This window comes from Lissotriton helveticus, chromosome 5_1, assembly GCF_964261635.1.
Source record: "Lissotriton helveticus chromosome 5_1, aLisHel1.1, whole genome shotgun sequence".
NCBI lineage: Eukaryota > Metazoa > Chordata > Amphibia > Caudata > Salamandridae > Lissotriton > Lissotriton helveticus.
Window position 1 is genome coordinate 1787114404 of NC_136065.1, and position 14041 is coordinate 1787128444.

At 45.5% G+C, this 14041-nt stretch overlaps 1 protein-coding gene across 1 annotated transcript in view; it reads right to left on the bottom strand.

Moving 5' to 3' along the window:
- MRC2 (mannose receptor C-type 2) overlaps positions 1-14041 on the bottom strand; it is a 545797-nt gene that overhangs the window by 39448 nt on the left and 492308 nt on the right. Inside the window, 4 exon segments of the mRNA XM_078645096.1 lie at positions 7810-7992; positions 8452-8571; positions 9154-9303; positions 9810-9978. Coding sequence (XP_078501222.1) covers positions 7810-7992; positions 8452-8571; positions 9154-9303; positions 9810-9978 — 622 coding nt within the window.

A 14041-nucleotide genomic window follows, 5' to 3' on the forward strand; every position in this document is an offset into this window, starting at 1 on the left:
ATAATTTTGTGGATCTGAATGATCCAAGTTGTGTATTTTTTATATAATGGTCTAACAATGCCTAGTTTAAGAGGATTATGGACCCCACCAGTTTTTAAAGACAATGAAATAATGTCGAACAACACCTCCTTGATGGAAAGAATGTTTTCGTATAATAGATGCACTGGAATCAGATCTAAAGGAGATCCAAAATTACATCTGTTAATAAGTAAATCAAAATCATCTGGGCGAGTACAGCAGAACTGTTCTAGGAAAGGTTTATCAATCCTCAGCTGGGTGGGTAGTTCAGGCTCTGAGGACGTTCTTGAGGTATCTTGTTGAACTATAGCAGTTTTAATGTTAGTACTTTTTGGACAGTGAAAGAATTTCGGAATGAAAAGAAGATAAAGTTCCTTAACAAAACTGAAGAGTTGTCATTGTTTACATATGAATTAATTAATCTGTGTGCTGTAATATTGGTTTTATGTGGCATGAAGAGCCTTTTGTATGTTAATAACATGGTCCTGTGAATTGATTTTGATTGGAGATAATAGTGGAGTCTTCAGTTTCGTTCTGCCTATCTGGTTTTAAGTTTCAAAGATTTTAATCCTTCAGAAAACCAAAGTGCTTCCTTGTGATGTTTTACAGTTTTCATTAATTTTACAGGGCCAATTTCACCTAAAGCAGCTACAGCCCAATTAACATAATGTGAATATGTTATGCCAGGATCTGAAGTCATAAAGGGATCAGCTAATGTTTTTCATCCTTTAAACTTTATTGTTGGTTTACATTACATTTGACATTAGTTGGATTGTTAAGATCGAGGAATATAAGACGGTGGTCCAGTCAGATCTTGGGAATATCTTCAATAGAAAACACCCAGGTGGTAGATGGCCAAACTGGGTCTGAAATACGACCAATTAAGGAGAATTTAAGTTTCATTTAAAATTTGTCGCAACTATTTCTACAACTGCAAAGTAAAATTTCTGGCATTTGGTCAGTTTTTTTTTTTATATATATTTTTATTATTTGAAGAAAAATAAGAGAGTGAGTACATACATCGGGTACCGTACAACAGAGCACATTGCGGAGGTGAACAGGCAAATAGACTAAAGGGGAACATATCAATTAAACGATGACTGAGACGTCAACACTAGCAAATACGTAGCAGGAATAAGGACATAACAAACCACAACCCGGCTAGGCTGAAACCTTCAGGGCCCGTCCACCCACAAAATCAGGATGATTATAGCCAGAACACAGGACACCCGAATATGAGAAACAGAGCAGCTCAAGATAATCCACCCACATCTCGTAGAAGAAAGAAAGAAAAGAAGAAAAGGCCATAGAAACAAAATAAAGACAAAACAAAAAAAAACATCCTGCACCCCTGCAGATGGTTACAGCCCAACCCACTAGCAGCGTGCCTGTCGCCCCTGCTAACTAAGCCCTAAAAGAAGGAAGAAACGGAGGAGGGCATCGTCTATCATATCCCCGGCCCCCCTCCCCCCGCCCGAACCAAGAATCCCCTGAAGTAAATCAAAAACGTAGTAAGCTGTAAATTCATGGCGTAACAGGGGAAACTTCAAACACCGCCCTGCCTTCCATAGATATTACCATCGCAAACCCCGTGTCCAGCGAGACTCGATGTGAAACTCAGTCTCTCAATCTCAACCTTGTCCCTTTCGAGCAGGCACCCGAACCCCTTCCGGACGAATAGCCGCTTCAGCAGGATAGTCAAAACATAAAAAGATCGGAACAGAGTCAAAACCAGGATGTAGCACCAGGTGGAGAGTGCCGATAACTCCACCAGGGTCCGAGACTCACCTAACCCTCACGGATGCACAGCGTTGTTGCGGCCGCCATCTTAGCGGCCTAGACACACAGGGGAGTAACGCAGGCCCAGGCCGACAACAGTTCCCAGCGTTGGGTTCCGGAAGGGGAGCAGCAGGTAGTCCATCCATAATCAGCAGTAGTCTTATGCCACACGATCCAGTCACCACTTCGTGTTCTCTCCATTCACACAAAGCACCGTTCAAAGGCTCCGACACCTCACACAGCACAGGGTCTGGATCCCCGTCGAAGTGGCCATCAAGGGCATCTCGAGTAGTTCCGCTTCCCGCAGTGGAACAGGGTCCAGTCCGGTCCGCTCAATTCCAGTCAAGCAAGTTATCATTGTGCGTAGGTGTGCATCAATGCACTCATGGAATGACCCTATGGCCGCCAACACAGTTAGTAGTGACGGGACACTACCGGTTCCTTCCACGACACTGCATTCGGTCTCAATCATAGTGTCGGCTTCGGAGAGCCCGGTCCCCCGGAGGGGAAAACAAGTGGATGCGGAACGGAAGACTGCAGAGGGGGACAGTCCGTTGGCGACAATGATAGTCCGGACGCAGCTACTGCAGGCGGAGAACCCCACCCGGCGAGCACCGGCCGCTCCCAAAACCGGGCCACCGGGTCAGGAACCCCGGTCCGCTGCTGCAATTATGTGTCGTCACTCCTCTTTCAATGTATACCAAGCACACCAATCGCCGTCAAAAAGCGGGTCAAAAGAAAACTTGCCACCTCAGCTGACCGGACCCTGTCACACAACCACGGCCGATGTTGTTCAACTTCAGCCCGGCTGGGCCAGTACTCGAGACCCCGGCTTTCAGGCTGGTGTAGGCCGCAAAGTGCCACACGACGTTTTTTTTTCCACCGGAATGGCAGAAATCTCAGGATTGCACCATTTCGATCCAGACCAGTTCAGACACAAGAAGGCAGGGCGCAAATTCAGGATATATGACAGGATCTACTGGCAGGAGACGGAGGTCGGTGGAGCCGGGAACTCACACGGCCATCTTGGTTACTATCGTAGCTCCTCCTCCGCATTTGGTCAGTTTGATATAATTTTTAAATATACTGGTGACTCCACCCCATGCTTTGAGGAGGATTCAACATATCTTGCGCTCATTTGGAATAAATTGTAAGATTCTAGTTTCTAGTCCTTCCTTCAGCCAGGTCTCAGAAATGCAGAAAAAAACAAAACTTTGCGAGTGAATAGCATTATGAATTTCTATAGTACGTTTAACAAAAGAGCTCAGGAGTAAAAAAGATTAGCTCAAAATGGGGCTGACAGTGTTCCAGCGCCACTTACCTTACAAGAAAGCCCAATTTTTCATTACAGTAATTCAACCATACAACTTGGAAGGGAGGAAGTACATATTAATAAAAAGGCAGATTGCGTGACTTGCAGAGTGGTGTTTGCTCTACTGCAGCTTAATAGCTGAGAGAATGGCTAGGTAAGTTATGCTGAAGTATGCAGCGATTTGCAGGTCACAAGTTAAAACCACAAAGAGGACCAAACGTACAAAGGTTAGTAAATAGAGTACAGCTACATTTGGCAATAGTAAAACCTGTTTTATTGCAGCACATATGAAGGTCACAAAAGTGGTAGGAAGCGCTAGCTACAAATTTGCCCGAAGTAACTTTAAAAAACAACATTTATTGGATTTATATGGTACCATCCGGGCAACAGCCCAGTATAATCACAGTGAAGCATTGGATAATTCAAGAGCACCAGATTTGTGTACAGAATTAGCAACAGTAACGTATAAAACAATACAAACTTTGCACAGACAATCCCGTTATCCTTATAATGTAGTGAATATGTTCGAGATCTTGCATCGCTTGAAGTATGGGGTTGAGTGGGGTGTATCATGGTCCAAAACGCACAGGGAAGCACAAATAGCAGGGGGACTGGGAGGGTGGAAGATCGATAACCTGGTATATTGCCCATCGGGACCATATTTTCCTGTGTTTCAGGAGACATCCTGCCCCGTTGGGGCAGCTGCGCGCTTTACAAAATACACAAATAAATAAAATCCTCTTGCCTGGAAGACCACAATCTCTGCTCCCATGCATTTATCTAGCTCTATTCGCCATTTCCCTAGCGTTGCAGGGGGGGGGGAAAGGGGGGGGAGGGGAAGAGGGGTTGTGGGATTACTTCCACAATAGACCAATATCGCGCTTAGCTATAGTGAGGGCCAGAAATAGTAGGTGGTGTTTATACCGGTTTCCCCCTATACCCCCAGTGCTATGTAGTAAAAATAATTTGGGGTCATATGGAAGATACCAGGAACAACACTTAACACAGGCAGGCCGAGAAGGGTTGTAGTACGGTACAGTCCCAAACCGTGTGCATAAACGTTCCCTCGTCCCCACCACAACGCTGGCACTGGAGGGATTGAATGACCCCCATCTTCCAGAGACGGAGTCGGGTATAATATACTCGGTGTATGTATTTAGAGTGAATGAGGCAGAATCGAGAAGACACGGCTGCGCTCCGAGAGCTGGCCACGGCCTTAGCCCAGTCATCATCAGTTAAGTCTGGAATATCCACCTCCCCCGCCCCTCTGGTTTTATGTAGGTTCGTTTTGGCATGTGCCGTCAGGGTCTGATATATCTGTCTAATTTTATGTGTTTCAAAATCCCCCATGAGGAGGCGGCCCTCCAGGGGGTGAAACTCTGGAAGTGTATCCAGGGTGTAAATTATGGGAGTGAGAGCATGGCGTAACTGGAGGTACTTATAGAATTGTGTTTTAAGTAGGTGAAATTCCACCTGTAGCTGCTGGAATTACTTAAGTGTGGTGCCCCTCATCAAATCATCAAGAGTGGAAATACTGATCAGGTCCCATTTGCGAAATCCCACTAAGGCCACTACCTGACGCAGAAGTGTGACATGCCATAGGGCAGTCACCCGAGTCAAGCGCCCTCGCCACCCCATCTGCCCAAAATTGTACCGCCAGAGCCGGATCACTGTGCTGCTGGCGTGCTGAAGGAAGTCAAGCTTCTGCTTACTGTACAGTAACCAAAGGCGAGGGACTCCTCCATCACTGCGTGTTGCAAGGCGAACTGTGGATCGGAGGGTGTACTATACCACCATTCGTTGATGATTAAAAGGTGAGAGGCAGCATAGTAGGCATAAACATCCGCTGCTGCAATGCCCCCACAATATGTAGATTGTGCACAAGTTTGCAGCACCACCCGAAAAGCCCCTCGGTTCCACAAGAACTTTTTATGTATAGTGTTAATTTGCGCAAACCATGACCGTGGTATTTGGTACAGAAAGCTCTGCAGCCGGTATAGAATTCTAGGGAGAGAGACCATTTCTAAAAATCGCCGAGCGCCCATACAATGAAAGTGGAAGGTATGACCAAATATTATGTGCCCATGAGGTCTTTGGGCATGGGGACATGAAGATCCCTAAATATTTAAAGCTCTCTGTCACATGGGTCAACTGGTCATGTATTCCTACCCTGGTTACCACAGACTGGAAACAATACTGATTTGGAGGGGTTGGTGTGGAGCCCGAGGTTTGGCCGAATACCCGGAGGATCTGAGGCCCCGAAATCCATTGGTTCATCATAAAGAAAAATACATCGTCCGCATAAAGTGTGATCCGATCAGGTTGCAAACGTAGCCACTCGAATCCCCGCATAGGAACTCTACGAACCCATACCGCCAAGGGCTCAATCGCCAGGGCGAACAACAGAGGAGACCTGGGGCAGCCCTTTCTCATGCCCCGACCGACAGGGAAGGCGGCCGAACTGTGTCCCGCAATGCACACTCAATCAGCTGGTTCAGTATACAATAGGCAGGTATACGCTAAAAAGCGCAGCCCGAAATTGACTGCCTCGAGAAGTTGAGAAAGATACTCCCAACTAAGGGAGTCAAACGCCTTGTCGATGTCAGCAAGTAGTATGGCTGCAGGGAGTCCCAGCTCGGGGGCCAGCAACATAGCGTTGTGGACCCAGCGAATGTTGTGGAGGGTGTCCCCGGTATGGCATGAAGCCAGATTGGCCCAAAGTAATCAGGTCTTGTATACAGGCACGCAGCCGATCGGCTAAAACCTTGCCCAGAAATGTGGGTTCCTAATTTATCAGGGAGATGGGGCAATATGAGGAGGGGTCGTCTGGTGGGCGGCCCGGTTTTAAGAAGAGATCAAGCTCTGCTTGCCATAGATCCTGGGGCAGTATATGCCGTTCAAGTGCTTCCTGAATGGCCTCTAACAAGTACGACCCTAATGTGGTTATGTGTGACTGTAGAAATTCCATGGGGAATCCATTAGGGCCGGGCCCTTCCTGGGTGCATTGCTACCAGTGCTGCATTTAATTCTTCCATTGTGATGGGTGCCTCAAGGTGTTCTCTCATCTGATCAGTTAATCTGGGGGGAAGGGGGGTTATCTCGAAGGAACTCTGCAATGAGAGTCTCCGAGAGCTGAAGGTGGAAAAATAGGGCACAAATTCCATGGCTACTGCCCTGAGATATGAGTGTAAGACACCATTGGAGCCACAGATGATTGGAACAGCAGCCGGAGACTGCGCAGCTTGACAGGGCCTATGTAGCATTTTGCTAGATTTGTCCCCCCATTGATAGATCCGGTGTAGTGACACCAACCAGATGTCTTTTGCCTCATCTATGAGATGTTGCTGCAACTGTTGTTGGGTGTGAAGGATATTGCGCCGGAGGTCACTATTGTATTGCGTCTCAAGGGACGTATGATGGGCCTCCAGTTTCGCTCGTTGGGTGGAGCGCTCATGTTTCTTATGTGTACGGTAGCTGACATCAACCCCCCCCTCCCGATTGTGGGTTTTAGAGCTTCCCAGAGTGTAATCCTGGATGGGGGAGAAGCAACATTCAAGTCTATGTAATCCTGGATTGCCCGCGTAAATGTCTCTTGAGTCTCGGAGATGCCATGGGGACATTCGCCACCTAAAGGGGGATTTTTGAAAGGGCATAATAAGTTTAACACTGACTGGAGAGTGGTCCAATAGCCCCGAGGGAGGTGAGTAACCTGGGAAAATCTGTTGGTGTACCTACTGGGCGTGATCAAATAGTCCAGCCGGGATAAAAAGCCATGAACGGTGGATATAAAGGTATAGCCCACCTCTGGGATGATATTCCCGCCATATGTCTGACCATCCCAGTATGCTAGCTAGCTGAGACAGTTTCAAGGCATCCGCCCAGGGTCCCGAGCCAGATCAGCGCCTCCTATCCAGTGGTGACATTACATTGTTCCAGTCGCCACCCAGTAGGATTAAATCATACAGGAGTTCGCTCCACAGTCGGGTGATTGTGTCAACGAAAGTGGAGCCCTGGGGGGGGAGGCGCATAGATACTACCAATGCTAATGTGCTCCCCATACAGTGTGCCTGATATGATGATGATATATCTCTCCCCAGGAACCGCCCAATGTTTCTCATAAATAAAGGAGATGCGACGGTGAATAAGAATGGCCGTCCCCGAGAGCCCCTCGTGAACCCAAATTGATAAATCAAATGGTATCCAGACCTAGCCAAGCAGGGAGCCTTGGTGCCCAGTAAATGGGTCTCCTGTAGGAGAAGGATGTTGGCCGTATATCGCTTGGCCTGACGGAGAATGGAACACTGCTTGATTTGATTAAGTAAGCCCCTGGCGTTCCATGATACCACTGTCAGATCTCCCAAAGGGGGAGTATTAGACTGAAGTTACTTTTACATATGGATCACAAAATAAAAATTGTTAGGTTCATCAAAGCTTCCTTAATTTAGATCCTTGCTTTAAATCACTGAGCTTTGTTCTTACAGTATCAGAGACAGCTGTTTCCAGATAGCATAATTTGCAGTCGTGCTTTGCTTCCACATCAATGCTCAGTAAAATCCTGTTTTGAGATCATGCCACCCACTTACAGATCCCACACCTTGCTTTAGCCACACCTATTGAAAAATGTCTACTCCTCAGTAACACCATGGTAGCACCCCAATTCGTGGTACAGTTGAACTTTCAATTAAATCTCAGCCTCTTACCCCGGGGCAGCTTGCAGATGACTCCCATTGTGATGTTGGTGCACGAGCCCAGCTTCCACACTCCGTTGGTCCCCTGGATCCAGTAGCAGGAGTTGGGGCTCAACATGCTAGGGCCTGTGTCATGTTGGCCCCAATTAGAATAGTTGACAGCTGTGTTCCCATCATGCCATACCAGCGAGCTCCCTGTATGGGTGTAGGGGGAATGGGCAAATTAGACTGTCAAAAAGGCATAATGCACCTTTAAGCATCCCGTGCAACCTCTGCTCCCACTTGAATCTTTTGTCTTCCTCATGGACTGGTTACCCATTTCCCCAAGTCATCGCTACGCGAAGAGCGAATCGCCAACAAATAGACAACATTCTTAGTAAGGAGATGCTTCTTTCTAGAACAAATGCACACTTAGAGCACTTTGCAGTCATGCTCATAGACTCTGTGTTCCTTTTCATACCATGACCCATTCACACTTATGACTCCTCTCCTAGGCTGTTATTTTAGCTGTTCATGTCGCCAATTATATGACTCTGGTCAATCCATTTGATTGTCTTTACACTACCTTTGCCTCAGCCTCCCTTCTGCATAATAATGCATGGCTTGTTTTAACCTCCCATTCAGGTGTAAAGGTGGGATTTTTGTGCTGCTTACCTTTTGGATTGAATGCCATTCCCAGCCAGGCACCCTTAGACTGACTCTCATAGGATTGCAGGTGCTCCCACACAAACACGTTCTCCGTCTCATCAAGGATTGATAGCACTGAGGCACCAGCTAGCAATAAAAGGAAGGAGAGGATGTAGGGTGTTAACCTATTAGACAGGATTCTGAGCACATGGGCAAGGCACAGAAACAAAATTATAGAATGAAAATAAACATATATTTCAATGACACATAAGGATCATCAGCATGTTAAAATCATACTGTCCTAGAGACCTGGCATATGGGTATGTGTGTACTACCATCCACTACAGAAGCTCAGAAAATATACTACCAAATATTGTTTGAAAAGTATCTTGAAAACTACCTGATCAGCATGATGATGGGGTGATCCAGAATGTGATAATGGTGCAGCAGACTATACCACTTTCGTAAGAGACACAAGCCTGCAGCTTTCAATCGCTACAAGAGCTTTTATCAATAGGAGTCCATACAAGTCTTTGGTACCACTGGTACAAACGTATGGACCAATTAGCAGAAACACCCTCAAATAGAATCATAAAAAAGCCTGATCATACGTGTATGGAAGTCGAAGACAACTCCATCAGTATAATTGCTACCTAGCACATAGCGTTTTCACCTTCCCTCTCTCTGGTCTAAATTCTCTCCCCCACCTTAGTGTTCACTCCTTGGTACCTTTTTGACATCTGGCATTGGCATCCTTCTGGGTGACAGTGACTTCCATGTGGAAGGTGTAGCAGTGATCCCGGAACGGGATCCAGGCTGAATCCTGCATGGAGTGCGGGCAGCTCCCGGCTGAGCTCCATTTGTGTGTCTTTACAGACTCTGTAAAACCAACAACAAAATAAGTATGGTCAGTAAAGTAGAACCCATTGATGAAAACAAGAGAGGGAATGAAGAGGAGACTTCCAACACGAGAAAGTCTTGCCAGAATGGGCGTGGTGCTTGGTGTTGTGGGATCAAAAGAAGGCAGTTAGCTCTTTCAATGTAAGCAGTCATGCTGATCTGTCAGACCAGGGCTTCAAAAGCCCCCTTGCATCTCTAACGTCCCTTCTTAATGTCTAGTGCACTATTAACTGTGGAGAGGAACCTGAAAGTCTATCTTATCACTTCCCAAGATTCCCACTCACTCCTTGGTACCACCATTTCCCCAGCCAGACTCCATATCAGGAAGGGGAATCCTCAGAACCAATAGATCAATTCCTCATTGTTTCAATTTGTGAATGCACAGAAGTAACTCCCTTGGAAGCCGCTTAACTGGACAAACCGCAGCTGCAAAAAAAGTTGGTCAACTCCTTGTCCCTCTGCCTGGCCGCTATGCTTAGACCGACCTGTGTTGAGCTTGCATATGGCACCCTGCAGCTTGGTGTCACAGTTGGCAGTTCTCCAAGTGCCGTCTACGTCCATGTATACACAGCCACGGATTTGCAAGGGCTCCCCATCTTGCCAGTTGGCGTAGTTGAGATTATCGCTGGCCAGCCAGGAATAGCTGCGAGCTCCCTGCGGAGTCAAAGCACAGGTGGGTGAGTTTCCTTGAATGGATGGTTGCACATTCATTCACTACTGGAAATGTAAGATGCAAATTCCTAATATTCCACTTTTCATACTAATTGGAACAAGCAATTCACGTTACTTTTGAATTGTGATTGGGAAATATAATTATATTTTTACTTAAGATCCAGATATATGGAAGCTCCAATTTTCAAATGTCTTGATAGATTGATTGTCACTGAAGTCTATCCCAACTGCAACCCACCACAGTATGCATTTCAATATACAATTGTCATTAGCTATTCGTTTGACACATCACAAATATATTGTTCATGCTGGAGCTTCTTCTAACACAACATTCTGCTAATATGTGTTGTAAGCATATTACCCTTTTAAGTGAGAGATGACAGGATCCTGGCAACTGGACTAGGTTACAGTTGTCCATTGAAGGTTCCTCTATAAATGAAGAATCTTCAAACAAAATATCCTGATGCAATAACCTAAAATGTTTCCCTTATATGCAGATACAGCCCATGAATACCTGTTAAAGTTATATGATTGAAACATGTTGCTAACTGAATAAAGTAGACATACCTAATAATGCTCTGATAATGGAGTAGTCTTTCAGCAACGTTGACAGACAATTCTTCAGGTCTTACTAGTTAGTTGTTCTTTGCATGCCTCTTTTTATTATTTTGACACTTTTCCACACAATTAATCATCATAACCAGATTCATACTTTATTTTGTTCTATAAAGGCAACTGTGGGATCATATGCATCACCAAGTGAATTAGAGAAGCCGTTCTTGTGTTTATGGCCAGCAAAACATTCTTTATCACAGGCCTGTACACTTCATAAGAGGGTGATACATTTCTATCATACAAGCAATCTGCACTATTAGCATATATTATACAAATAAAGGTTTGCTATAGAAATATTTTATCACCGTATTAAGTTATGCAGTGATAATTATCTAAATTTCCCTTACCATCCAAAAGTATGCCAAAAACTCAGACACAAATTCTACAGATGGGACAAAAGGGTATCCTAATAATGGAAAACGTATAGTTTCTTACCTGTCGGTGTAGTTTTGCAGCTTGAAGAGCTTTCTGGATTCATATGTTGTGGATTATTCTACCATTTAGTGGTTGGGTCCGGAATTGTTGTACTTGTCCTTTTTTTCTCTCTATGTGTCGGGTGTGTCGACATAGCACCATTTGGTGTCCTCTTGTGACGTTGATATTTTTCCTCCGGAAGCTCCCACCTTTGGTCGCCATCTACGGATTATTTTTTTTCTTCTCTGATCCTTCCTTGTGGAGGAGGGTGGGCTCGCTAGTGAATCCAGAAAATTCTTCAAGCTGCAAAACTACACCGACAGGTAAGAAACTCTACGTTTTGCAGCGTGAATCTTTTCTGGAATCCCATGCTGTGCATAGACTTAGTAGCGGTTTGCTAGTCTTGTGGTGGCTGGGTGGAAGATCAGCCCTGGTTTGTGAATAGATGTTGTAAGACCTTTTGTCCTACTTGTGCTTCTTTATTCATCCGAATGTCCACATAGTGATGTTTTGTGAACGTGTGCACTGAAGACCATGTTGCTGCTAGGCAAATGTCTTGAATTGGAGTATTGGCCAGAAATGCGACTGTTGCTCCTTTCTTCCTTGTTGAGTGAACCCATGGGGCTCCTTGTAATGTCTGTCTAGCTTGTTTGTGGCGTAACTGTATGGATTGTTCAATCCATCTTGCAATTGTGTTCTTGGTCACTGGTCTTCCCAGAAAACTGTTAGCAAAAGATACAAATAATTGCTTTGTTTTCCTGTATTCTTTGGTTCTTTCTATGTAATACATGACTGCTCTTCTAGCGTCAAGGGTGTGCAATGCTTTCTCTGCTTTTGTCTGTTTTTTGTAGAAACTTGGTATTTGTAAAGTATGCTTTATGTGGAATTTTGATACCACTTTTGGCATAAAATGTGGATCTTTTCTCATGACAATCCTGTCATTAATGTGTTTGGAAGTAGGGTTCCTATAGTGTTAGTGCTTGCAATTCACTAACTCTACGTAGTGATGTTATTGTACTAAAAGGGCCGTCTTTAGGTTGAGCATTTGTGGTGTTTGTGAGAAAGCGCCATCTTTCTTGCATGGTATGCCCCCACGTTTTGCTGAATTGCTGATGTACTTTGACTGAGTGTGCCCTGTGTTTCTTCCCTAAAAACTGTGTTGATACCAAAACCCAATTGGCATCTCTGGCCACAGGTCAGCCCCTGGTAAATGGTACCCTAGGTACCCAGGGCACTGTGACCGGAGAAGACCCCTAAGGGCTGCAGCACTTATTGTGCCACCCTTAGGGGCCCTGTACCCTGACACACACACACACTGCCTTTGCAGGCTGAGTGTCTTGGTGCAGAACTAAACAAAGAGTCGACATGGCACACATGCCATGTCCACAAACACACTGCCCTGGCATACATCAGTCACCCCTCTAGCTGTGTGCACTATGCCAGTGGTGTGGGCACAGGTGCATGTGCCCTGTGCCCCAACAGTACCCAGGGCCATTCCTGGGCACTGTAAGTGCAGTGATGCCATTAAGAGTATATGGTGCTGGGAGATTGCTATTACGAACTCCACAGCACCATGATGGCTACACTGAAGTCTGAGAAGTTTGATATCAAACTTCTCAGCACATTAAACCCGCACTGATGCCAGTGTGGATTTAATGCCAAATGCACGACAGAGGGCATCTTAGAGATGCCCCCTGAAACCATTTAGAGTGTCTTTTCCAATTTGCTGTGTGACATTTTCTTCTGGTTGGCTTTCTTGCCTCTCTGCCATTGTGCTTTCTGCTAGTTTTAGGTGTGCAAATTCTGTCCCCTCAGGAGCCATGCCGCAAGTCTAAGGCTCTCGGTTCTGGGTGAAGTACTTTTCCTTTTTGCATTGTTAGTAGGTCTTGCCTTTTTGGCAATTTGTGCATTGAGATATCTCCATTCTCTCTGAGAAACAAGTTTGTCTCGCCCACTGTGGTTGGATGAGAATCATTGTCATGCGGCTGATCTTGCATTTGTTGATCACTCTGTGAAGAAGTGGCATCGTGGGGAGAGCGTAAACAAATATCCCTTACCAGTCTAGCCATAGAGCATTCCCCAGGGACTGATTGCAAGGTTGCTGGATGCGAAGCGTTGCCATTTTGCATTGTGGGGTGTTCCAAAGAGGCCGATTTGCGGCGTTCCCCATTTGTTGAAATTTTGTGGAGTTGTGTTTGATTCAATTCCCATTCGTGGGATGATGACGTTTGTCTGCTCAGTCTGTCTGCTTCTACATTGTCGTGGCAGGTGTATTGCTATTATGTTTATGTTCCTTGTGATTGCCCACATCCAAAGCTAGAGTCGAGTGTGCTAAAGACTGTGTTCCTCTTGGCTTGCTTATGTAAAACATGGGGGTTGTGTTGTCTGTTTGTATTAACACTGTCTTTCCTGTCAAGCTCTTTCTGAAGGCCATTAAGGCTAGGAAGACTGTTTTTAACTCTGGGATATTGCTTTGAGGTTGTTCCTGTGCCCTCCCCATCCTATCTGGAGGCATCAGTCATTATGGTCACTGTTGGAGTTGGTTGTGTGAAAGGTTTGCCTTGTGCTATGTTTGTTTCGTTCCACCATGCTATTTCCTGATGAACTGTCTGTGTGACAACCACTTGATCTTCCCAACTCCCTGTTGCTTGTGACCATTGCGTCTTGGAACAGTCTCACGTGTAAGTGAATGTTGGGAATCCAATGAATGCATGAAGCTATCATTCCTAGCAGCTTCCCCACTGTCCTCACTGTCAGAGCTTGCCCCCTCTGGTATAGATGTGTCTCTTTTAGCAGGGCTAATATTCTCTTCTTGCTTGGGAACACCTTCCACAATATTGTATTTATTTCTGCGCCTAAGAACACTTTTCCCTATTCTGGCTCTGGGGAAGATTTGTCCCAGTGTTTGGAAATCCAAGTAGAACTAGTGTCTTTATTGCTGTATATGTTGTGTGCAGAGACTGTACAAGCTTGCTCTTACTAACCAGTCATCTAGGTAGGGTATACATGGATTTCT